The sequence below is a fragment of the Suncus etruscus genome, chromosome 2 (genome assembly GCF_024139225.1).
Source record: "Suncus etruscus isolate mSunEtr1 chromosome 2, mSunEtr1.pri.cur, whole genome shotgun sequence".
Lineage (NCBI taxonomy): Eukaryota > Metazoa > Chordata > Mammalia > Eulipotyphla > Soricidae > Suncus > Suncus etruscus.
In genome coordinates, this window is record NC_064849.1 from 18988390 (window position 1) to 19014756 (window position 26367).

General features: G+C 49.6%; 1 protein-coding gene across 3 annotated transcripts in view; it reads right to left on the reverse strand.

Annotated features, from left to right (window-relative positions):
• Positions 1-25506, reverse strand: part of EIF4E2 (eukaryotic translation initiation factor 4E family member 2) — a 30113-nt gene extending 4607 nt beyond the window's left edge. The window contains exons 1-7 of one of the 3 annotated variants that reach the window (XM_049769333.1): positions 25423-25467; positions 18905-19019; positions 15371-15505; positions 8635-8739; positions 7939-8091; positions 7707-7843; positions 1702-1780 (exon numbers count right to left, since the gene is read on the reverse strand). In XM_049769333.1, coding sequence (XP_049625290.1) covers positions 1735-1780; positions 7707-7843; positions 7939-8091; positions 8635-8739; positions 15371-15505; positions 18905-19019; positions 25423-25442 — 711 coding nt within the window. In that variant the 5' untranslated portion in view covers positions 25443-25467 and the 3' untranslated portion in view covers positions 1702-1734. Of the gene's footprint in view, positions 1-1701; positions 1781-6073; positions 6338-7706; positions 7844-7938; positions 8092-8634; positions 8740-15370; positions 15506-18904; positions 19020-25422 lie in introns of those variants that run through there. The other 2 variants (XM_049769332.1, XM_049769334.1) reach the window with 2 other exon arrangements.
• Positions 25507-26367: the final 861 nt, after the last annotated feature.

Below are 26367 nucleotides of genomic sequence, written 5' to 3' on the forward strand. Positions count from 1 at the left end.
ATGGGTAGGGTGCTTGCTTGCATATGGCCAACTTGGGTTCAAGCCCTGCCATCCCATATGGCTCCCTGTGCCCCACCAGGAATGATTCCTGAGTTCAGAGCCAGGAATAGCCCATAAGCATCACTGGGTATGGCCCCCAAACCTAGTAAAACATTTTTTTAAATATACTGCCAACTCTTGAGGGTTCAGTGGGGACAACTTTAAATTCCTTTCCTTTCTCTCTGGAGCCCATACTGACTTTCTGCCTCCACCAAGCAGACTGTTGGGGGACACTGCCCCTCATCCCCCCACCCCAGCTCACTGGAGCTCTGCCAGCAGAGGGGGCTGTACAGGCCTAGGAGAATCCACTCAGTGCCTCTCTGCAGCTGTCAGAAGGCTGATGCCCAAAGAAAACAGAGATTCTTCTAGGGAGAGAGGAGGGGAGGGAAAGAGGAGAAGAGATAGAAGAGGAGAGAAGGGCCCAGAGAGATAGCACAGCGGTGTTTGCCTTGCAAGCAGCTGATCCAGGATCAAAGGTGTTTGGTTCGAATCCCGGTGTCCCATATGGTCCCCCGTGCCTGCCAGGAGCTATTTCTGAGAAGACAGCCAGGAGTAACCCCTGAGCAACGTCGGGTGTGGCCCAAAAACAAAACAAAACAAACAAAAAAAGAAGAGGAGAGAGGAGGGGAGAGAAGGGTGAGAGGGGAAATGGAGGGGTGGGGAAGGCCAAGGAGGGGAAGCAGAACGGAAAGAGAAGGGAGAGGGTGTGAGTGAAGGAGGGAGAGGAGAAAGGAATGGGGAGAAGAGAGGGCAAGGAAGGGGAAGGGGAGAGGAGAAAGAAGAGGAGGGGAAGGAGGATACTCAAACTGTTCTTCTGTATCATCTCATTTCCATTCATTTCAAAACACACGGCATCCCCAGAATCTTCACTTTATGCACTTCAGGAAGTAAATAAACATTGCCAAACCATTCCTATCACTGTTGCTGCAGAACTCCATAGGAAATTCAAGGAAAATAGCAGGGAGTCTGACAGACAGTTGTAGGACCCTAAATGGGTCCCTGAAGGTGGCAGACCTTGGACAATCCCTTTGCCAACTGGTCAGGCTCTGCCTGACAACCCTACTCTGGCTCAACTGTACAGCTGCAAAGAGCAGCTCCCGAGCCTCACCTAGGTACCACCAAAGGGCAAAGTGGCATCTGAGGCCCCTGAACCTGCCACCTCCCCGTCTTTTGGGGCCACCCTCGGAGCAGGCCTTGAAGGGGGTTTTGAAGCAGCAATGGCAGTTGCCTGGGTCTGCTCAGGTTGAAGAACTAGGTCTTTCCTCATTGGCTCTGGACTGGGCCCTGGAACCATGATCGGTCCTTTACCCATTCCCCATTTCTGAGACAGGTGGACCTTGGCACTCTTGGCCTTGCCTGGCAGCGGGAGAACTTCCCACCCCCTACCTCCCTGCAAGCCCTCACCCACCCTGACCCAGGTCTGGGTAAAGGACACTGGGTCACAGTGAAACCAAGGAAGGCTCATGTCACCGCGATGACTTTGCACCCTGGTGAGAAGACATGACCGGCCTGGGGAACATGGGGGTGTGGTGGAGGGGAGGGGACTCACTTTCTCTCTAGGACCAAGATGCCCAGTCCTAAGAAGAAGCTGGCTGGGGCAAGGCTGGGGGCCCTGGGACAGAGGGGACTTCGAGGTCAGAGGGAAGGTTGACAGGGCCCTACCCTGAGTGTGAGAGACAGAGAGGGAGCGTCTGATCAGCGGCCGCTGCTGTTCACCAGGCCATGAAACTCCTCCCAGGCCCTGGCAAACCAGAGACAAAAATAGCACATTCAGATGGCGGCTCAGCAGCAGTGGGATGGCATCAGACCCCATCTGGGTGCGCAGGAAGCTAGCACTTGTGCGCAGGCACTTGCCCTGGTGGCACCCTACCCCCAACCTGCCCCTGCTAATCCTGCCCTCTCTAGCCTCATGATCACCCCTCCACACTTCCTTCCTCACTGTCTCAGGAAGTTCTGCTCAAACCCTGCAGGCATAGTTACCTCAATGGCAGGAGCAAAGGGCAGTGGTATTTTCCATCTTGGGGATATAAGGGTGTGTGTGGGAGGTTTTCCTCATGCCTCCCACAGTACCCTTGACTCTGTGTTCCTATTTCCAACCCCTGATCTTACAGACCCCCAATTTTTATCTTTTAACATTTAAACTATGTAGCGAGAGCCTTTTGGAAACTGGGTTTCAGGAGTGATGGTGCAGCTTCTCTGGGCAACACTTTATGGAGCACAGGACTGTGAAGTTGGCTGGTCCAAAAGTAAACCCAAATGAAGGGAAGCTAGAGGCAGCAACCCCTTACATCCTCCCAGAAGCTGGGGGTCTACATTTCTGGACTTGTCACTCTTTCAGGCCTTGATGGGGACTATAGCATTTGGATGGATCTCCGAGGGCTGCCCCCCACTCCCTGGGAAGGGCCTATATGTGCTCCTAACTGGAAATTCCTCTTGGCCTGTTACTCCCTTCGTAACTGTATCACTATTCTCATAAGAGCTCACGTTGAAAAATGCCTCACACATTATATGTGTGCATATGTGTTTTTGTGTCACTCTCAAGGGCTCATCTGAGGGCCCCAAGGGGCTTCCCTCTCCTGCTCTCTAGGGCGTTCTTCTCAGTGGGGCTGGGGGGATTCAAACAAGGGAATCAGGCCCAGAGACCCCTCAGAACACCTTGTGGCCCAGGAAGTACCCAGAAAGTCAGCCACTCCTGACAGACAGAAATTGACTTGTAGCTGACTGGCGGTTTCTTCAGAATAGCATCGGGCAAACTACACCAAAACCACTTCCCCAGTTTTACCAGCAGAGCAGGCAGGTGAGATGCTTCCCCAGGGGAGTTTGGTGAGTCCAGAGGGGTGCATCAAGACTTTCTCTCCCCAAATGAAGACAAGGGCAAAGCAGAACCTCAGGAGACATCCTACCCACCTCTGTTCTAACTGTGAGGTTTTCACTTGACTCAGGTGTGTGCTAATGCTTGGGTCTAAACCCTGGGTGCCCAAGCCACGTCCAGCATTGAACTTCTAGCACCTGTGGTATCTATAAGTCATGGCAGGCGGAAGCTGAGGCTTCACCTCAGGGGCTTTGTTTCTAATTTCAGATCTATAGACACATGGGACTTTGAGCTCCTGTCCACTCCATCTCAGGGCTAAACTGCCCTGATTTTCTTCTTACATATGCTTGACAAGTTTGGGCAAAGGCATGTCCTATGAATCCAGTGGAAACACTGCCCAGCCATTAGCATAACCACTCTTCATCTTGTAAGCTAACGGCTCAGTGAGAATGCTTCTTTGTACTAGTATCCCAGCACATATCCCAGCACACATGTTTTAAGACCATCTTTTTTCGTTGGTGGTGGTTTCTGTTTTGAGATCACACCTGGCAGTGCTCAGGGCTTACTTAGGGCTTGCATGCTGGGGGTCATACCCAGGTCTTGTGCAAGACAAATAATGCCCAACCCACCAAACTATCGTTCCCACACAAAAATGTCCTTTTAAGGTAAAGAACAAGTTCATGTTAAGTGTTAGAAGCCCGAAGCTTCTAATAAAACAAAAACTGATTTCCCTGAGGTTAATGTACCCCTATTTCACCACATAATAATCCCGTTTTTTTTTGTTTTGAGGCCATAGGGTGGGGGGTAGGTGAGGCCACATGCAAGACATTATTTTCCATTGTGCTTCCTCTCCAGCCACTCAATAGATTTCTTTTTTTTTTGGGGGGGGGGGTCACACCTGATTACTCCTGGCTCTGCGCTCAGAAGTCACTCCTGGCAGGCACCGGGGACCATATAGGATGCCAGGATTCGAACCTGTTTTAATCAGCTATGAGCAAAGCAAATACCCTACCACTGTGCTATATCTCTGGCCCCACAATACAGATTATATGCCCCTTTTATGCCAAAAATGTGGAGTGCAATCACTAAGTGAAACTTTCTCTTTCTTTATAAGACTGTGCTGCTGCTATTACTGAAAAAAAATAAAGAAAAAAGAAACACCTAGTGTGACTATTCTATTATGTAGTGGCCACAATTAGCTTGTGAATGCAGCAGGTTACAGGAAATTCCTAAACACACTTACTCATCAGGACAAGTGCGAAGGCAGAGACAGATCTGCTAGGGTCTACCTGTCCCTGGGCTGGGCTTTCCTCACCTGTGGCTTCAGAACAGGGACTCTGCCTTGCCAGCCAGTGTGGAGGCCTCTGGGACCTTGGGCCAGATCGACTATGCTAAGGAGAGCCTCTCTGAACAAACCCATTTCTCTTAAGATCAAACCTCCTGAACCCTCAGTTTCTCTGGAGAGGGTTCAATACCCTCAAACTTCAGTTCACTGCCAGAGACGGTCTCGCCCTGCCCTCTGCCCTCCATCCCTGGTGCAACCAGGGCTGCAGAGGGGCAGCTCTTCCAGGGAGGAACCCTCAGGAGCTGGCCGTTAGGCACACCACTATGCCCACTTCCACCTACTTCTCTTACTTCTGATGTTCTAGACTTTTCCCAAGTCTATGCGAAGCACTTCTGCCTGCTAGGCCTGGCCACAGAATCTCTGCATGGGGTTGTGAAGAGGGAGCTACACCTGAGGAACGCTTGGGTCTCCATAGGCCATGCCACTCATAGTGCGCATACCTTGGCAGAGCTGGGAGGAACAGTAGACAGAAGCCCCCTCTGCAGCTACTTAGCACATGCACATCTCCCATCCAGGCCTCCCCAGGGCACTGGCCTTTGCTTCAGCCTACCCAAGAGTATAGTGAGAATTGGTGATGCAAGGGTGATGTAAGGAAGGTGGGCAGGGCCCTTGCCAGGCAAAGGCACTTGGAGGAACCCTGGGGGTGCTTCCCAGCCTACCAGAAAAAAGTGACATTGGTGAGGAATTTTCCTCTGTCCCCCTTTTCCCTCCCCAGTCTTGGCAGTGGCTGTGTCCCAGATGAAAGCCAATCCAAGAGGCCCTCTGGGATAGAGCCATGTAGGATGGGTGCCTGTTGCCCTTCTATAGTGGGGCGGCAGGTCCGAGGCTGGGGTGCTATGTAGCAAACTCAGACCTCCAAAGGTGCTGACAAGCTCCTGAGGGGAGGGGAGAGGAGGACAGAGAAACAAAGAATAGAAGGCAAGAGGGGGAAGGGCCTTGATGGTGATTAGTTCCTCACGAAAGCTGAAAACCCGACATAGAGGAGTTTCAGACACAAACTCTCCCAGCTGCTAAGCACTTTGATGACTTGTTTGGGCTGTCGGCAAACCAAGTGGTTGGGACAAAAAGCCCAAAACGCTGAGCTCAGGGCTCACCCCATGTGTATCCTGTGGGCTTAGGGAGCCACTGCAAGCTACTTTGGATCTGGTGGCAGGCCCTAAGGAAAGCATTAGGAACAGGAGACGGGCAGCCACTCAACATGCAGGTTAGGGGCCTGAAGGCCAAGCTGCCACAAGTACACGCCAAAGCCACTGCACTCGAGGGGCCGGACTGCACTCGGGTCCCGTAAGCATGAACTCACGAGGAGGAAGACATGTCTCTTCTGGGGACTGCTCAGAGCCTGCTGCATGCTCACCCTGGGCAAGGAGACAGGCAAGGCACTGACAGAACCCTGGCAAGCATGGCATACCCCAAGAGGAAGATGACTGGGCCCTACAGGGAAGGCGCAGGGGGAGAGCCGTGACTGCAAAGCAAGAATGCTCCGGGCACACAGCCACACACAGATAGCAGCGGGGTGTCGCCCACAAGCAAGAGACGGCACTGAAGGGAAGGTGGTGAGTGAGCAAAGCACAGGCCAGGAGCCCCCCGTGCACCAAAGAGACCTCCTAGTGCCAGCCCAAGTCAGAAAGCACCATCTGGGCCTCTGCCTAACTCCATGGGAATAGCAACTCAAGTAGCAGAAAACGGGGTCCAACTCTGAATAGGAGATATCACCTCACTGTGTCGGTCCTAGCAGAAGGGAAACTAAATGGCATGTGATACTAGACAGCGGTCCCCAGTGGCCCTCCATGGAGAGGTTAGTGCCATTCCTTAACATGGCGACAGTCTGCAAGGCCACTTCTGTGATGCACCAGAAAGAGCAAGCGCATGAGACGAGCTGGTTTAGCACCATTTATTAAGTGATCTCAGCTGTGGTTGGAGCCGCTGCATGTCAGCCTGTCCTGAGAACACAAATTGCTCTTCCAGCTCCTGGTGTCCGGGATAGAAGGCTCTTCCAGGTGGCATGGCAACAGAACAAGAGATCCGATGAGGCCAGCTTCCGTGACGGTGCCATCCAGAGGGGAGCAGCTCAGGGCACGTTCAACCGTGGCTTCCAGAGGTTTGGGAAAAGGAGCCTTTGCGGGCCCAGCCTGCCTGGCATTCTAGTGGAAGTGCAAAAGGTTGGCACACGTTGGGAGAGAAAAGAGGGAGATGCAAGGACAGGCAGCATGTGGGGTACAGGTGACTTCCTGGTCCCTAGAGCTGCAGGGTTGGGGAAAGCAGGGGCATCGGGGCATAGCTCTCCTGAACCCCAGAAGGACTGGGTGGGTGCCATGTCTCCAAAGGGCAGAATGAACCCTCAGGGCACAAGAAAGGGAACAAGTGGAAACAGGGAATTTGGAAAATCTCTCTTTCCTGATAGTGGAAAGCCTGCTTATGAGGAGATGAAACAGGGGCATGGGGGGGCGGGGTCTTGGAGTGGGGGCGGGCATGTGGGAGCCTTAAAAACAAAGAGGCCTGGACAAAGCAATACGGTTTTCTAGTCTGGACTGAGTCTGGCTGGAGGGCAGAGACTATTTTGATCCCAGAACAGAGAATAGAAAAAGTCTGTCTAGAGAAATCCAGGCTCCTCTAAGCCTGCGGGGCAAGTGGCAGGCTGGGGCTGGCAGGTAGGTGACCCAACGCAGGCCACCTGATTATAGACTGCATTGGTGGTAGGGGGTGCCCAGTCAAAGGTTGGCTCTCGGCCTGTTTACGGCCACTCCACCCACGACAGCAGTGGGTGCTGGGAGAGCCCGGAGCCCACACCTGTTCTGAGCAAGAGGACTAGGATGATGAGATGGGAGCTAAGGAGGCCGATGAGCGCAACCCTATGGGCCCTGCATACATTCGAATCCAGAGATTAAAGCAGCCCCACAAGTGTCATCTCCCCTCTACCTAGGTGGGGACCAAAGCTACATGGCACAGAGACTTGGCAAAGGTGCACAGTGATGCTGGCATCAAAGGGGCAAACCTAGCCAGAGCACTGGTTAGCACTGTTTCCGGTGAGGAGAAAACCTGATACACCAGGTGTAGCCCCGAGTCTCACCAGTAGGCCTGCATGGGCCCCTCACCTACTCTCAGCAGCACACACAAGGGACCAAGTCACCACTCCCAATAAGAAGGCCCTTTCCCAGATGAAGAGACAGACTGAGCTAACAGGTTAAAAGGCATGCGAGTGAGGGGGCGGGCAGGGAGGAGGACTTTATTATGTGGTGAAATGATCTTAAAAACAGCGAGAGTGCTCTGTCTTTCATCTGAAGACTGGGGTTAGCGGATGAAAGACAAGCCAGCCTGTCAAGGAAGCAAGCACAGGCAGTGCGGCCAGGGGGTCTGCAACGGGCTCCTCACACACACAGCAGCCCAGGGCCGTGGACGGGAGCAGGAAGATTGTGCTGGCAGTGCTCCATGTTGGACCCCTGTATGCCTCCCCTACAGACCTGCCTTTGCTAAGCTCAGGGATCAGCCCCCCCGCAACTCCCACACACGTACTTGATGCTGTCGGTGTGGGTTTTGTACTCCATAATGGTGTTGGGAGGTAGGTTGAGCACTCGCCGCAGTGTGTCCCGGATCCGGGCGGTGGTGGCTTGGTCGCTGGCAGTCTTATTCCATATTGAAATGATGTCCTCCTATGGGAGGGACAGGAGGGTCACCAAGACAGACCAGAAGCAACAAGGGGCCCAAAGGCAGCAGAGGGGAATGGACCAGGCTCTGGGTGGCCTACCTGAAAGCGAACAGAGACCACAGCCCCGCAGACCTCCTCCCCGACCATGAACTGTTCCCCCAACATGGCCAGGATGAGATTCTCCCAGCAGCGGGAAGCTAGGCCCTTCCGCAGGCGGATAATCCACTTGCCACCATTTTTATTAGCATCGTCCTACAAAGAGAGAGAAAGCATTGAAGTCAATGGGGCTTCCAAGTCCTCTTCCTTTGTAAGCAACCCGTAAAAAACCTCAAATGCCAAGAGACCTCAACATTTTTCAATTATTCAACTTTTTTGGGGGGCGGTAGGGGGGTGGGAGAGACAACACCAGCAGCACACAGAAATTATTACTCCAGGCAGGTTTGGTGGACCATATGGAATGCTGGGGATTGAATCTGGATAGGCTATGTGTAAGGCAAGCCTTATTCACTTATTATGCCAGCTTTCTTTTTTTTTTTTTTTTGTTTTTTTTTTGGGTCACACCCGGCAGTGCTCAGGGGTTATTCCTGGCTCCAAGCTCAGAAATTGCTCCTGGCAGGCACGGGGGACCATATGGGGTGCCAGGATTCGAACCGATGACCTCCTGCATGAAAGGCAAACGCTTTACCTCCATGCTATCTCTCCGGCCCCTATGCCAGCTTTCAATTAGTCAACTATCTAGAATAAATGGTGCCTCTTCCTGGTAGGGCTCAGAGCCTGTGCTCAGAAAGTACTCACCTCCCACATAGGCTTGATCCCTTCCTTGAAGAGATGGAAGTCACTGTGACCCGTCAGGTCCCCAGGACGTACCATGTGGCTGTAGAACCTCCAGAATTGTTCCACCTGCAGAGACAAGAGCAGGGTTTAAAGATTCAGAGAAAGAAACAGATGCATGGGCATCTTTAGAACCAGGTACATAAAGAGAAGTCACCCTGACCTATGGCCTCTGACACTGTCATTTGGGGTGTGTGGGGAAGAAGCGTGGTCTCCTGGGGGGGGGGGGGGGAAGACCAGAGCAATAGCACAGTGAGTAGGGCGTTTGCCTTGCACACAGACAACCCGGGTTCCATTCCTGGCATCCCATATGGCCTGCCAGCCTACCAGGAGTAATTTCTGAGTGCAGAGCCCAGAGTAACCTCTGAGCTTCGCTGGGAATGGCTCCAACACCCAACACCCAAAAACCCACGACAGGGCCAGAGGGAGTCCAGCAAGCTGGTCAGGCTGTCTGCCAACCCCTCACGCCTACCAAGCTTTCCCCGCCTCAAACCAACAAAGACAGACCAAAGCACTCCTGTGTGTAGTCAGAAGATTCCCCCCAACCCTGGGCGGTGGGTGGCTGTGGTGCCTAGACCCCATCTGTGACGAGAATAGGCTTGCGCTTTGAAGGCCGTTTCCTTCCCTCCTTCCGCTCCCTACTCCCATTGGTTCGTCCATAGCTTGCGCTTAAGGACAGCATCCCACAAAGTAGTCTTTCTTGGCTCTGCTGCACAGCCAGAATATGAGAGGAGGCCTTGTCCACACCTACAGCTCAGTGTAAGATGTAGGCAGCCCTCACAATATCTGCAAGGGCTTCGTCAGACAAAATGAAACACTCTACTTCTGAACTACATTAAATGTCATGAAATCTTGGCCTGATCATCTTTTCTAGAACCAAATTGGTTCTTCTTGTTTTTGTTCTACACAAGCAGTGCTCAGAGCTTCCTTCAGGCTGAGCTCAAGGATTATTCCTTGAGTGGCTAGGGGACCGTGCCAGACTGCATACAAGGAAAACACCCTTTCCAAATCAATTCTTGACCAGAAACCGTTTACCAGCAAATATAGCCAGAATTGCAACAAAGTATGATTTTTTTTTTTTTTTGGGTCATACCCAGTCATGCTCAGGGGTGACTCCTTGCTCTGTGCTCAGAAATTGTTCCTGGGCCGGGCGGTGGCGCTAAAGGTAAGGTGCCTGCCTTCCCTGTGCTAGCCTTGGACGGACCGCAGTTCGATCCCCTGGTGTCCCATATGGTCCCCCAAGCCAGGAGCAACTTCTGAGCGCATAGCCAGGAGTAACCCCTGAGCATTACCGGGTGTGGCCCAAAAACAAAAAAACAAAACAAAACAAAATAAAACAAAAAAAAAAAAAAAAAGAAATTGTTCCTGGCAGGCAAGGGGGACCGTATGGGATGCTGGGATTTGAGCCACCGTCTGTCCTGGGTTGGCTGCGAGCAAGGCAAACACTCTAATGCTGTGCTATGTCTCTGGCCCCATAACAAAGTATATTTTCATTTTACTAAGTCCATGACAATAACCAACATATGTTCCCTAAGTGGTACCACTGCTAAGGTCAGGACATTAAAAACCAAATCACACTTTGCTGCTTATACTCCTCTTAGCTAGAAAATTTGTCCTTCAAGTTCTCTAGGAAATATACAGTGTATTCCCTATTTTCCCACTGCCTTGTGTCATTCTTATGTACTCTACAGAGGAACCTACAAAGCACAGGGCAGAGGCACTAGAGGAGAAAGAAATGAAAACTGAGAAAGCTCCTACGACGATATCGTTTGCTGACACAGTGCTAAGAGACCTTAAATAAGCAAGCAGCAAGGAGCAGTATATGGTGAGCAGGAGGAGGCTCGGTGGTGCCGAGCAGTAGAAGACCCTGTGTGAGTGACAAGCCTGCAGACAATGGTCAGATCACACACATACACACACAAAGGGAAGTGGAGGCCACTGTTGCCCATGGCTGCTTCTGCAGAACTGGACAGGGCATGCCCAGCCGGCAGCAGAGACAGAAACAGTGGCTACCGGGACTAGCTAGAAGGGGTCAGTGGAGACAGTGCAGTAACTGCCCTTAACCCCCTTAGCCCAGCATTGCTTTATCCCCAGTTTGCCCTCCAACTGAAACCTGTCTGCACATTGCTACATTCAAGTTACAAGAGAGAGAAAGCCAGAGGTACAGATATCATATAAAGGGACCAAATTATTTTCCTTTAGGCCTTTAAGGCAATTTTTGTTTATAAAATCCTAACTGAACTGTTTGGAAAAGGATAGGAAGTGTGGGAAAGACCTCAAGAAACAGCTCAACTACTCACCTCACTTCAGAGATGAGCAAGAGTTTCAGAACTCATCCCAGCCCTAAAGCCAGACACTCCAAGGATATGCTCCTATCACTGCCAGATACCACCATCCTGCTCACCCTAATCTCAAGATCTTTGAAATGTTGTCAAGTACTGAGATCAGGGACCACTGGGAAATACTGCTTTATATTTAATCAAAGGTTTCACAATGTAATCATGGTACTTAAAGATTTTATATATATTAAAAAAAAAAAAAAAAGAACTGGTATAAGGAAGACAGAATCTGAGGCTGGAGAGATAGCATGGAAGTAAGGTGTTTGCCTTGCATGCAGAAGGTTGGTGGTTCGAATCCCGGCATCCCATATGGTCCCCCAAGCCTGCCAGGAGCGATTTCTGAGCATAGAGCCAGGAGTAACCCCTGAGCGCTGCTGGGTGCGACCCAAAAAACAAAACAAAACAAAACAAAACAAAAAAAAAAAAAAAGAAAAACAAAAAAGGAAGATAGAATCTATAGACATTTAAAGAAGACCAACTGTGGGTAATGAGCATTACTTAAGTTTGGTTGGTTACTAGTATAGTTAAGTGCTATTAGTCTGAACAAAATACCCTGAAAATAAAAGTTACAGTGCAGGCTTTGTGGTTCCATTTGTGTGCACTTAAAATTAATATTATTCTTAAGAAAAAAATGATCAAAAAATAAAGAAAAAAGAAAAAATGATCATGACTTCATTTGTTTGTATGGTGTGGTAAATACATGGTATCCTAGGGTCAAGACCAGACAACAGCCTTGGTACATATCAGAAGGCCTTGTTCTAGTGCCATTAATATCCACATGTCCCTATGTGGTTTGTAAGCTGAATAAAATAGCACAAGATAAAAAAAAAAAAAAAAGGAACCGGAGAGATAGCATGGAGGTAATGCGTTTGCCTTTCACGCAGAAGGACGGTGGTTCGAATCCCGGCATTCCATGTGGTCCCTTGTGCCTGCCAGGGGTGATTTCTGAGCATAGAGCCAGGAGTAACCCCTGAGCGCTGCCAGGTGTGACCCAAACTCCCCCCCCCCCCCCAAAAAAAAAGGTTTCATAATGTAGGTGCAAGAGCTACTACAGGGTACTTGTCTTGCACACAAATGACCAGGGTTGAATCCCTAACATTATATTGGGCCCCAGCACCATGAGGAGTTGTCCCTAAATGGAGATAGGAGTAAGCCCTGAGCATAGCTGGGTGTGGCCCCAAGGAAAGGTATCATGATGTAATTGCTTTTCTGTGAAAAAGCTAATATGTAAGCCACTCCCTAATTTCTCAAGAATAATAAGACATCTACTGAGCTCTAAAGCAGCAATAAATAAACTGAAAATGTTGATAAAAATGTTGATTCAGGGGCCGGGCGGTGGCGCTGGAGGTAAGGTGCCTGCCTTGCCTGCGCTAGCCTAGGACGGACCGCGGTTCGATCCCCCGGCGTCCCATATGGTCCCCCCAAGCCAGGAGCGACTTCTGAGCGCATAGCCAGGAGTAACCCCTGAGCGTCACCGGGTGTGGCCCAAGAAACCAAAAAAAAAAAAAAAAAGTTGATTCATCTCCATATGAATGCCAGAAGAAAACCCTCCTTACTCAAGTTGGGTGAATATGGTGTCCTTTACTTTTTTTTCTTTTTGGAGTTTTTGGGCCACACCCAGCAATACTCACAGGAATCAGCCCACATAGTGCTCAGAATTTCATATGGGGTGCCAGGAACTGAACTCAGGGTAGGCATGTGCAAGGCAAGAGTCCTCCACACTGTACAACCCACCCTTCTGGTCAGATATGGTTTTAAGAGGAAAAGAAGCACAGTAGAAACATTCTTAAATGGAGCTGGAGCGGTGGTAAGGCATCTGCCTTGCCCACACTAGCCTAGGACAGACAGTGTTCGATTTCCCAGCATCTCATATGGTCCCCCCAAGTCAGGAGCGATTTCTGAATACACAGCCAGGAGTAACCCCTGAGCCTCACTGGCCCAAAAATTAAACACAAAAACAAAAACATTCTTAGCAACATCCAAGTAATTGAACAGACTCCTTCATAAAAACTTACTCTCCACTATGGAGTCATAGCGATAGCACAGCACAGAGGATGCTTGCTTTACACATGGCTGACCTGTTGGGTGTGACCCAAAAAAAGCAAACAAAAAAACCCCAAGCCTTTATTCTGTAGTGCTAAATAGATAAAGTGCCCTGCTTCTATGGTCATTGTCTGTCATGTTCACAAGAGGAGGTGACCAAAAACTCTGTAATAGCACTGCCAGGGATCCCTCCTGAACACAGAGCAAGGAATAAATAGCTCTTGGGGTCCTTCCATTTCCCCCACCCCCCAAAAAAAAACCACATAAAAAATTATGGCGGGGGGGGGGGTAAGAGAGAGAGAGAGAGAGAGAGAGAGAGAGAGAGAGAGAGAGAGAGATTTTGGAGAGAAGACTACGCCAAACAGTGCTGGGGGCCCAGGGCAATGCCTGACATGCTTAGTGTATGCACCAACCTGATTAACAGGGAAGTTGACAGTTTGCCTGGTAGGCAACACTTTACAAACTGAACCTCCTAAGCAAGCACTGCCAAGGGTCGTGACTCCTGAACAAAGAGCCAGAAATAATCCCAAACACCACAGGGAGTGGCCCCAAAGTAAAAAATGGGCGTCGATTATAGCTTTCACAAGTCAGAACAGAGGCTTGGGTCAGACACTTCGGCGTGTCTGTGGAACGTGGGTGATGCCACTGAGCATACATGGATGGGAGGTATCAAGTGCCTGTCATCATGTTCTCGCAAATGTCTAGAATGCTGCCTGTGGCGGTGACAATGGGATTACGCACAACATGGCAGTGCTTGCCAGGGGTGCACCACCGTCGTTTTGTTGGGTTGGGGGCCACAAAAGGTGGTGCTCAGTGCTGGGCCTCGCACTCTGAGTCGTGGTGCTTACACACTGTGGTTGTGATGTGGCAGATATCCCTAATGAACCACCAGTTTGGCACGGCTAGATGACATCTGGGTAGATGAACCCCAAGCAGGCTGGGGTTCAACTCTCATGTCAGGCCTAGAAGGCAGGTGAGACCTCCACCAGAGCTACCCAGGCATTTCCAACAGGATGAATACCTCAACTGTTTTGTTTGGGGGAAGTATTTGGAGACTGCTCTATCAGCATGGTGCTGGGGCTGTGCAGTAAGAGAAACTGAAGCCACAAGCAGAGCAGATACTCCAGCACTTAGAGTGATCTCTGTGGCCTTCAGTCATTAAAACAAACAAACAAACAAACAAATATTTATTGGGTTCTGCTGAGAGATCAATACAGAGAAAGAGCAGAATCACCTTTACTGAACAATGCTGGTCTCAGCTACAGGACAGCACCTGAGGAATACATATCCATCTATAGGACAGTCTAGAACCCTGAATTGGAAGTACCCACAAAAACAAAATCAAGAATTTCCTTTCTTCTGGATAGAGGAAGGTGAAACTTAAGTTTTTTGGTTTTTGGGCAACACATATTGGTGCTCAGGGGTTACTCCTGATTCTGCACTAAGGATCACACTTGGAGGGACTCCTGAGGAACCATATGGGGTGCTAGACACCGAAGCTAGTCAGCCACATTTAAGACAAGCATCCTCTCCAGTGTACTTACACTCCAGCCCCTGAAGGTGCAACTTTACTCCTGCTGGATCCCCAATGTGTCCAAAGCTCTAACAGGAAGTCTTTTTTTTTTGGTTTTTGGTTTTAGGGTCACACCCGGCAGTGCTCAGGGGTTATTCCTGGCTCCAGGCTCAGAAATTGCTCCTGGCAGGCACAGGGGACCATATGGGGTACCGGGATTCGAACCGATGACCTCCTGCATGAAAGGCAAACGCCTTACCTCCATGCTATCTCTCCGGCCCCCTCTAACAGGAAGTCTTAAATACAAAATGAACCTTAGGGCTTTATCTCTTTTGTCAAAATTCATGCCAACACTAGGTACTGCAGAACAGCGTTGTTTCTCTCATAACACTGCCAAGAGGAAGGATTTAATGAATATCTTTTTTTTTTCCTTTTTTTTTTCTTTTTTGGGCCACACCAGGCTGTGTTCACGGTTTATTCCTGACTGCTCAGGGGTGCTCCAGTGCTGGGCTTAGAATCCAGGCTAGCCATGTGCAAGGCAAGCAAGTCAATTATTCACTATCTCTCCAATTTTTAAATATCTACTTTGCCCAACCAACCAACCTATATTTTTATAATGTCCCCTTTGACCAATTCCATGACTCATAGACAATTATGGCAGATCATGAGAAATATAAGAACAACCAATTCTGAGCTCAGGGACTCAAGAGGCAGCCAAGGGAAGATCCCATTAGGTGACTAGCTAAACAGATGTAACGATCAAAGCACAGGCACAGCCCTGCTGCAGGCTTCACAAGGTACTCACAGAGGCAAAGGTTCCGATCTGCTTGATATTCTGCTCATAGCTCTGTGAGCTAGTAGGGCGGCCAGGGGTTCTCCGGGAGTACCAGAAAGTGTAGTTATACTGCAGGGGATGCTCTGCTGGTCCTGGGACAACAGCCTGGAAATAAAGATGTTGGATTAGTTCTGAAGTGTATAATAGTCTCAGAGACTTAATAAAGCCTTTTCTGGTTTGGGTGTGTGGTTTGGGGTCACACCTGGAAGTGTTCAGGAATGACTCTAGGGAGTGTTCAGGGGACTGACTGTAGTGGTGCCAGGGATAAAATCAGAAGTCAATGCAGGCAAGGTAAGTGCTGTGGTACTATTTCTCTAATCCAAGAAAAGTGTCTTTTTTTTTGTTTTGTTTTTGGGCCACACCTGGCGTTGCTCAGGGGTTACTCCTGGCTCTCTGCTCAGAAATAGCTCCTGGCAGGCACAGGGGACCATATGGGACACTGGAATTCGAACCAACCACCTTTGGTCCTGAATCGGCTGCTTGCAAGGCAAACACCCTGTGCTATCTCTCCAGGTTGTTTTGTTATTGTTGTTTGTTGTTGCTGGCAGTGCTCAGGCTTACTCCTGGCTCTGCACTCTAGGTAGGCCACCTGCAAGTCAAGGGTCCCATTTGCTGTACTATTGCTCTGGGCCCTAGAAAACAGTTTTAAGCACCACCATAACCAACATTAAGAAAGAATATATCCTCTTTTATTGATCCCTAGAATCTTCTTACCCAGTAAACTTCAGTGGTTAATTTGTTTGAAGTTCCTGTTATATTTCATTTGTATACTTATGACTTTTGTAACTTTCTCTTCTTTTGGGGGGCAGCAGGAGGCTTTGGATCATATCCAACAATGCCCAGAGGTTACTCCTAGCTCCGCGTTCAGAAATTATTCCTGGCAATGCTCAGGAAAGTATATGGGATGCCAGGGAATCAAACCTAGGCCAGTCACATACAAGGCATGTGCTGTACTATATCTCCAGCCTCCATCCCCACCCTATTGTTGTTTTTTTGGGCCCACACCTAGTAGTGCTCAGGTCTTACTCCTGGCTCTGCACTCAGTGATCACTCCTGGCAGGCTTGGGGGACCACCTGGGGTACCATATGGGATTGAACCCAGGTTGGCTGCAGGCAAGGCAAATGTCCTATCCACTGTACTATCATGTTGACCCCATACTTTTGTTTTGTTTTTGGTTTTTGGGTCACACCCGGCAGCACTCAGGGGTTACTTCTGGCTATATGCTCAGAAATCGCTCGTGGCAGGCTCGGGGGACCATATGGGATGCCGCGATTCAAACCACTGTCCTTCTGCATGCAAGGCAAACGCACTACCTTCATGCTATCTCTCTGGCCCCTGGCACCATACTTTTGTAACTTTCTTATTCTTTTTTTTTTTTTTTTTTTGGTTTTTGGGCCACACCCGGTGACGCTCAGGGGTTACTCCTGGCTATGCGCTCAGAAGTCGCTCCTGGCTTGGGGGACCATATGGGACGCCGGGGGATCGAACCGCGGTCCATCCTAGGCTAGCGCAGGCAAGGCAGGCACCTTACCTCTAGCGCCACCGCCCGGCCCCAACTTTCTTATTCTTCTTCCTCTTTTTTCCTTGCCATGGTAATGCAGGAGATCGAACCCAGGGCCCAAAACAGCAAGGCAAATGCTGTACTGCTGAGCTATATGCCCTGCCTGACTTTGGTGTCTTTCCCCTTCCTGGCATAGGTACTGATGTTCAGATCTGATCTTAATGGCACTGCCGGGCCAACCACTGCCCCTCCATGCACGCACCCTACTATTTACTATTACTTACTGGCTAGTGATCTTGGGCGATTGTTTAACCTGTTTGTGCCTCCATTGACCGCCTGAAAAATGGGGGAAAACACAGGGCTGTTCACAGCAGGCCAGGGAGAGAGCTCATGTGGTAGATTCCATGTTTCTCAGTTGCAAGGATCTGAATACAATCCTCAGCACAACTTGGTGGACCACTGAGCACAAAACATTGTCAGTGCTGGGCTGAGTATCAGTGGCCTGGTCTCTCCCAAGCACCTCTGGGAGGTGGTTCCTCTTTAACCCCTTAGTTAAGAAGTACAAAGCGCTTATTTAGTACAGTGCCTGCAGGTAGCAAATGCACAATGTCACTCTTATTACCACCTCTATTAAAACTCAGTACCTGTGCATCCTCTTAGCACTTCTTTTTTTTTGTTTTTGGGGCCACACCTGATTGATGCTCAGGGGTCACTCCTGGCTAAGCGCTCAGAAATTGCCCCTGGCTTGGGGGGACCATATGGGACATCAGGGGATCGAACCACGGTCCTTCCTTGGCTAGCGCTTGCAAGGCAGACAACTTACCTCTAGCCCCACCTCACCGGCCCCCTCTTAGCACTTCTAATATGTGTATCTGCAGGTCCTCAACATTATGAAATAAACTAATGACTGATAGTTCAAGAAAGACATGGATCCATCTCTCTGTGTAAATATTCTGTTCTCTGAGGCACCTTCAGAATTTGAAATAGTTAGGAGCAGCCTGTGAAGCAGCCAGCAGCAGCTTTGTTAGTCCTCCCTTACCTCAAGGAGGGAGTGGGGAGAGAGGGAGAGAGAGGGAAAGACAAAGGGGGAGAGGGAAAGAGGGAAATGGGGAGTCAAGGGGGGGGGAGGGAGAGATAGAGAGATAGAGAAAGAAGGCAGTGACCCACATGTTGTTTGTTTTGGGGCCATACTTGGTGACACTCAGGGGTTCCTCCCTATGGTGCTTGGTACACTATGCAGTGCCAGGGATTGAATCCAGGATTCCTGTATCAAAGCACATGCCCTAGTCCCAGACCATCACTTTTCATTCACTCTCTCATTGTTTAATGTGCTTTTTGTTTCTTTTGTTTTGTTTTGGCTTGCTTTTCACAAGGGCTATACCAGAGATGTTGGGGATCAAACCCAGGCATGCATTCAGCCTCTGAGCCTTCTCCCTGACCTCAACTTCCTTTTCAGGGGCCAGAGCAGTGGTGCAGCAGTAGGTCGTTTGCCTTGCATGCGACTGACCCAGGATGGACCACGGAGTCCCAGCGTCCCATATGGTCCCCCAAGCAAGGAGTGATTTCTGAGTGCATAGCCAGGAGTAATCCCTGAGCGCCACAGGGTATGGTCCCCAAAAGCAAAAAACCAACCAACCAACCAAACAAACAAAAAAACCCCAATCTTTTCCTTGATAAAAAAAAGTAGATTGGGGGGCTGGAGAGGTGGCGCTAGAGGTAAGGTGACTGCCTTGCAAGCGCTAGCCAAGGAAGGACCGCAGTTCGATCCCCGGGCGTCGCATATGGTCCCCCCAAGCCAGGGGCAATTTCTGAGCACTTAGCCAGGAGTAACCCCTGAGCATCAAACGGGTGTTTTGGGTGTGGCCCAAAAAACAAAACAAAACAAAAAGTAGACTGGTCTAAAATAGGTGCTCTCCAGTGAACCTGGGGATCTTTTACATAAACAGGCACCACACGAGAAGGTTCCAGCCGAGACAAGCACAAATGTGTAGCAGGCACCAACCTTCCTTTTGCCGCTGCTCTGAGTCTTGTCCCGCTCCATTTTTTCCTTCTCACCATCTTTCTGTGTGCTGTTTTCTTCATTCTGATCATGATCCCCACTGTCATCGTCTTTCAATCTGAACAGGGAGGTAAAACCATGTTATCTCAGACCTGAACAGATTCTTGTTTCCTCCATAGAACCACTGGGTGAAGTGACCAGGAGCCTACATAGAGACACTGAAAATACAGATAGCCAAGATGTACACGAGACAAGGGGAGGACAAAGTGTGCAGAAAAGCAATTAGTAGAGTTAAACCAAAAGGATCTACCAACTAATCCGTGAAGTCAGAAAGCATTGCCTTCTGGTTTGAGAATGGACTGCACAGAGAAGCAAGATGTACAATCTAAAGGACTCCTTCCTTCCTTCCTTCCTTCCTTCCTTCCTTCCTTCCTTCCTTCCTTTTTAAAAGGACTGTTTTCTTTTCCTTTTTTTTTTTTTTTTTAAGAATTTTTTTCTTTTTTTGGATTTTAGGCCACACCTGGTGGTGCTCAAGGGTTACTCCTGGCTTTGTGCTCAGGAGTCATTCCTGGTGGTGCTTGAGGATGCCAGAAATCGAAACTGGGTTAGCAGCATGCAAAGCAAGTTTGCCCTACCTGCTGTGTTCTAACATTCTAGCCCCAAGAACAGTTTTCTTTGCCAACAATAAGATTTTTGGAACAGAATAGCTGCTTTGGCCTTTCAGGTAAGTTTAAGAAATTCCTTTGTGGGGCCGGGCGGTGGCGCTCGAGGTAAGGTGCCTGCCTTACCTGTGCTAGCCTAGGAGACGGACCGCGGTTCGATCCCCCGGCGTCCCATATGGTCCCCCAAGCCAGGAGCGACTTCTGAGCGCATAGCCAGGAGTAACCCCTGAGCGTCACCGGGTGTGGCCCAAAAACCAAAAAAAAAAAAAAAAAAAAAAAAAGAAATTCCTTTGCTTTCTCACCCTTTCTTTTTTAATTTTTTTTTGTTTTTATTGTTTTTTATTATTTTATTTTGTTTTATTGTTTTTGGGCCACACCCATTGATGCTCGGGTTACTCCAGGCCATTCGCTCAGAAACTGCTCGTTTGGGGGGACCATATGGGACACCGGGGGATTGAACCGCAGTCCATCCCAGGCTAGCGCTTGCAAGGCAGATGCCTTACCTCTAGTGCCACTGCTCCGGCCCTGTCTCACCATTTATCAGTTTCCTAATTATCTCAGACTACCACTTTGATTCAGACCCTCTGCTCAGATCACTGCAATCATCAGGATAAAAACCCAAAATGTTCTTGATGAAGAACATCTCTGCCCTCCAACCCAGCTTCCACATGGCTACCAGCACAGCAAATCTCATTGTTCACGGCTCATATTTAAAACACTCTCTTCTCCCTTCCTTATCATCTGATGCCCACCCACCCACAGGACAACGCATTAAGGACACGTGAGGAGCCTCTAGGACTCTGTCCACTAGCAACCACTGCCAGTCACTGTTCCTCAGCCTTAGTGGCCATTCCTCCATCTGTTTTGTGTATGATGAAAGGATCCCTTTGAATAGCGTCTTATTAATCTCTGTATCTCTAGCACCTGGGTCCAAAAGACGCTAAACCAGTGAAGAGGACACTGAGAAGAATGTCATTTTCTTGGTACAAACATAGGTTTCCTGGATGCCACTTTCCAGGGCAGTGAAATAACACTACTGCTTTTAGGCATGCCTCTGTTCAGTGGGTTCCAACAGTATCCAAAGGAGGAGTGCTCACAGACACAGCAAGCATGCTTTTAGGGCTGGACTGCTGTGAACACAGCACTATTCTGAAATGACCTTCTGCCCTAATAATCAAGTCAAATGCAAGCAGACAATTCTCAAGAAAGATACCTTATTTTGATTTGGGGTGGGAGGCTATACCTGGCAGTGCTCAGGGGACCATACAAGATGCTGGAGATTGAACCTGGATTGACCTTTGCAAGACAAATCTTGATATCAAGATAAATATTAAGGAAGATACTATTTATGGTTTTTCTTTTTTTTTTTTAGAAATCTTTCTTTCCAGCAAGAAAGACCCTACATGTCCAAATCCTAACTCAGCTATTACCCTATGTATACACAGACTGCAAAATACTTTCTAGCTAGCATGAAAAGAACATTCAACAGACACTTGGTGGATAAGCAAATCATCTGTTGGGGTGCCTGTTCCCTACATCATCATGGTCCTAGCTTGGGATATATCTAGAAAGTTGTGCTCTGTACTACAAACCTATGATCCTATGATCACACCTGGCCAGGACACAAGAAGCAGCTGACCCACAAAGGCTGTCTAACCTGGTCAAAATGCCAAGCCTTAGGGTCCAGGAGATGATTCAAAGATTTGGAGAGCAAGCCTGGTCTGTGTCCAACCCTAGACATTGGAGTGTCCACAGCTGGGCAAAGTAGCCCTGAAAGGGGTGCCAGGGTCTTTAGAACTGCTCAGGAGAATCCTCTTTGCCTACCACACTCCCCTAAAACCATGCTTCAGGGCTCTACTCATAAGCCAATTCCTCTCAACTTCAAGCTCACAGATTAAGAAGCTGAGTAGTCATAAGGGATCCCTAAAAAAAAATGCCTTTGAAGAAAGATGAGCAAAAGTAGAAATGGAGGCCAGATTGGACAGCATGTAAGATGCTTGCCTTGTATAAGGATAACCCAGGTTCAATCTCCCAGCCAGGCCAGGAATGATTCATGAGCACAGCTGAGTGTGGCCCCAAAACCAAACAAAAAAATTCCCAGAAAGAGCCAGTGGGTACAGGCAAGTGCTGTGAACAGAGAAAGCTGAGGCCAATTTCGTGTATGGTGCTACTGTCCCACTGTCTCCCTGGACTTTGCTGAGGGTGGAGGAGCACAGTATTTGGGCTGCTACAACTGTGCCCCTTCCCCTTCCTGAGAGGAGCAGGCTGAAGTCCCTGTCTACAGCTGCCTGACTTGCCTCAAGTCTCATCAGCTAAGAGTGAGCAGGCCGAGGCACACACACTTCCCGGGGTTCCCTGGGCCCTGCTATGGCTGCCTATGGCTGCCTATGCCTATGGCTCCTGCCCCAATCTGTGAGCTCCTTTTCCTTGTACCAGCACCTGCTCGGAGCTCTCCTAGAACGTCTATTCCCTGCTTCCTGTGTGCATGGAGGCCCACTGAACCCTGGAAAATATCTCTCTTCCGGATTGAGCCTGGCTCCTCTCTATAGAACTGCTCCCTGGAAGACAGCTTACTTGTTCCACATAGACTGTCACGGCCCATCTGTTCCCCAATGGTGCCTACAGCAGTATGTGGGTTTTTCTGAGATTTAGGACCCAGGCAGCAGCTATGGCTCTGTTCTAGAGAATTCTAGAACACACCCTTCTCACCTCAGCTTCCATCTCCCACTAGAGCCTCTGGCATCCTTTCCCTTTCATCCTGGGTGAACAAGGTCCTTGGGAAACCTCTCATTTTGCTACATCCAAGTAAAACAAATATCAGTTCTCTTCTCTTTAGTGAAAGATACTGAAATAAAATAACGACAGAACTGATTATGTTGGAGAAGAAATGCTACGGTGGCCTCCTGGCCTGCATCCCAGCTCCCTCCTAAAGGCCCTCACAAGTCTTCGTGTGCTGCTTTCTTTTTTTTCTTTTCTTTTTTTGGTTTTTGGGCCACACCCGGCGATGCTCATGGGTTACTCCTGGCTGTCTGCTCAGAAATAGCTCCTGGCAGGCATGGGAGACCATATGGGACACCGGGATTCGAACCAACCACCTACGGTCCTGGATCGGCTGCTTGCAAGGCAAACACCGCTGTGCTATCTCTCCGGGCCCGTGTGCTGCTTTCTTGAGGACAAAGCCAAGCTGCCACCTTGGGCAAGTGGTTGTGCAGGTCACTGCACTTGACTCTCCACAACTCTTCTCAGCCTCAGGCTGAACTGGAGCTCAGCATCAAATAAAATTAAAATCTTGGTGCTCCCTGGACACAAGCAATTAGCACCAGAGGCTGGCCAGACAGAGCGGCACCTAGTTTAGCCACAAGCTTGTGCTCAGGGAAATCCTGATACTTTGTGATTCAACCAAGCTCCTCTGGTTAGTGGTTTGGTCAGATTCACCTTTACAGGCTCAGCATTGGACAGAGGCAAAAACCAAAGTGGTTTCCTTAATGGATTTCTAAAATCAAGAATAATACAGGGAAGACTAGGATATGTGCCAAGAACCTAAGTTAAACCAAGGTTAAGAGAGGAACAAAAGGGGCCAGACTAATAGCACAGCAGGGAGGGTTCAATCCGTGACACTCCATATAGTCCCCACAGTAACACCAAGAGTGATCCTTAAGCAGAGCCAGCTGTAAAGCTTATACAGCACTGGATGTGGCCCCAAAATCAAATACTAACCCCCTAAAAATAGGGGCCCCTTTACTCCATAAGGTCCCCTGAAATATGTCAGAAGTAATAATCCTGGAGCACAGAGGCAGGAGTAAGCTGAGTACTCTCAGGTGTGCCCCTCTCCCTTCTAAGCAAACAAAGTATACAAAAATTTAAAAGACCAAAAGCTGGGGTCGGAGAGATAGCATAGCGGGTAGGGCGTTTGCCTTGCATGCAGTTGATCTAGGATAGACAGTGGTTTGAATCCCAGCATCCCATATGGTCCCCTGTGCTTGCCTGCCTGCCAGGAGTGATTTCTGAGTGCAGGACTAGGAGTAATTCCTGAGCACCGCCGGGTGTGGCCCCAAAACAAAACAAAACAAGACCAAAAAGCTATTAGTATGTGGGGCCAGAGTGTTAGTACAGGGATAGGGTATTTGCCTTGCACATGGCCAAATAAGGTTCAATCCCCAGCATCCCATATGGTCCCCCTAGCACATTCAGGAATGAGACCTGAATGCAGAGTCAGAAGTAAACCCTGGGCACACCAGATGTGACCCTGAAACAAAATAAAAAGATTATAGTATGAGTAGAAACAGAATGAAATATGGTCTGGAGATCTGTAAAATAAAACATATTACAGATGCAGCCACAGTACTGGGAAAGATTTAGGAGACTTTTACACTCAGGGTCAATGGAAGCTAGGTATGACAGGAGGTAGGGTGGAATTAAGAGTGTTAGCAGAAGATATGATCAGAGTTAGCAGATCTCCAGCTGTCCAGCACATTCCGCTCTAGGCTCTCCCCAACAAACTCATCCTTAGGAAGCCAGGCAGGTCATACAGTTGCAGAACCTGGGATAATGGTCTGCAAAGTGTACTTCTCACACTGAAGAAAAAAAAAAAAAAAAACCCTCACAAAACTAGGTATCGGGAGAGCTCCAGCTTCAAAAGAAAGAAAAATCTGGTTCTTCTCAGCAGAGCTGGAAGACAGACGTTTCAAGTTCTGGCACAGTTAAAGCACAGAGCATCTCCAGTCCTGGTGTATCAAGGAGAGACTCAAACCCAAGTTCAACAGTGAACCCGGAAACAAATCCCACCATATATTATATGGGTAAGTCACAGAAGGAAGTACAGGAACTCACCTGGATAAGGAAGTAATGTGACCCTCCCCCCCCCCAAAAAAAACCCTGCAGCGTTTTCAGGAATAAAAATCTGAAAGGTGGGAGCTAAGAGCTTATAAAGGGAACAGAAGGATGGGGAGGAAGGAGCAGGTCTTTGAGACTGCTTAGACCAGCTGCATCCAAAAGGCTTTTTTTTTTTTTTTGGAGATTTGTTGTTGTTGTTGTTGTTGTTGTTGATAGTCCCTTTTCTTTCTTTTGAAACAGCAAAGCCCTCTCGGCAGCCAGTGGCACTGCCCTGGTGTGGAGGCCTGAAAGTGTATGCCAGTCCTTGCTGGACCATGCCCCAATGTTGCCAGCAGATGTTAGTTAAAGGGTCAGCCCTTCCAGTGGACACCTCTACCTTACCACACTGCGCTTGACCTCAAAAGTACCTCAAAAGCCCTGATGAAGGTCAAGGGGATCCTCCTCACCTCCTGAACCCCCAGGAGCGCGTGTCAGGGCCCATTAAAGTGGCTCCCTCCTAGGAGAGAGAGCATCGAGGGCTCGGTGCTAGCAATCTCCTCATTGGAAACTGCATTAGGAACCGGGCCGGGCGAGGCAGAGAATGGGGCAGAGGACCAGAAAGGAGACTCAGGGAAGCCAAGGAGGCCGAATTTGGGGGATCATCCGCATCCCCAGGTTGCAGCAGCACCTACCCCACTCGGGGTTCAATGCCAAGCGGATGGGGTTGGAGAAGCAGCCTCAGAGAAGGCCAGGGAGCCCAGGGTGCAATTCGTTTGGAAGCACCCAACATCTCCTTCCAGGAGGCAGGGTGGCGCGCGCTGTGGGCCCCGGGGGTCCCCGAGATCCGTGCACCCCCAATCCCCCGGGGCCTTCCTCGCTCGCCCCCGCCAGCCGCCTGGGCCGGGGCGGAACCCGCAGCCCGAGCCTTAAGGCCCGGCCGCCGGTCACTCGACGGTCTCGGCGCCGCCGCAGGGTCAGCTTCGGGGTTAACGGTTGGGGGAAAGAGGGGGTGTCTCCCGGGACGGCCACGAGCCACGAGCCACTCACGCGTCGAACTTGTTGTTCATCCTCTCGCCGCCGCCGCCGCCGTCGCCACTGCCCCACGGGGTGACTTCCGCTCCGGCCGGTCCGTCCGACTCGGGCCCGGCTACTTCCGGTCGCCAAACCCGAACGTCGTCGTGCCTGGTTCATGAGTGGAAGGGGGACAGGTTTTCCCGGGACACCGAGCTCCGCGCCTGCGCACTGATTCACTTAGCTAGCTTTTTTTTTTTTTTTTTTTTTTTTTAAACACCTTGATTACATACATGATTGTGTTTGGGTTTCAGTCATGTAAAGGACACCACCCATCACCAGTGCAACATTCCCATCACCAATGTCCCAAATCTCCCTCCTCCCCACCCGACCCCCCGCCTGTACTCTAAACAGGCTCTCCATTTCCCTCATACATTCTCATTATTAGGACAGTTCAAAATGTAGTTATTTCTCTAACTAAACTCATCACTCTTTGTGGTGAGCTTCCTGAGGTGAGCTGGAACTTCCAGCTCTTTTCTCTTTTGTGTCTGAAAATTATTATTGCAAGAATGTCTTTCATTTTTCTTAAAACCCATAGATGAGTGAGACCATTCTGCATCTCTCTCTCTCTCTCTCTCTCTCTCTCTCTCTCTCTCTCTCTCTCTCTCTCTCTCTCTCTCTCTCTCTCTCTCTCTCTCTCCTTCTCTCTCTCCCACCCTTCCTCTCTCTCTCTCTCTCTCTCTCTCTCTCTCTCTCTCTCTCTCTCTCTCTCTCTCTCTCTCTCTCTCTCTCTGACTTATTTCACTTAGCTAGCTTCTCTGCCTGTGTTGATGGGCTGGTCTCGTTGGTTGCACCGAAGTGCTACTGCTCTTGCAGCAGACCTTGATCAACTTCCCCAGGCTGATTCGGAATAAGAGGCAGCGTTGAATCGGGTTCCTGGCGTTGCTTCAGGACCAAACCCCGACTCCACTGCACTGCCAG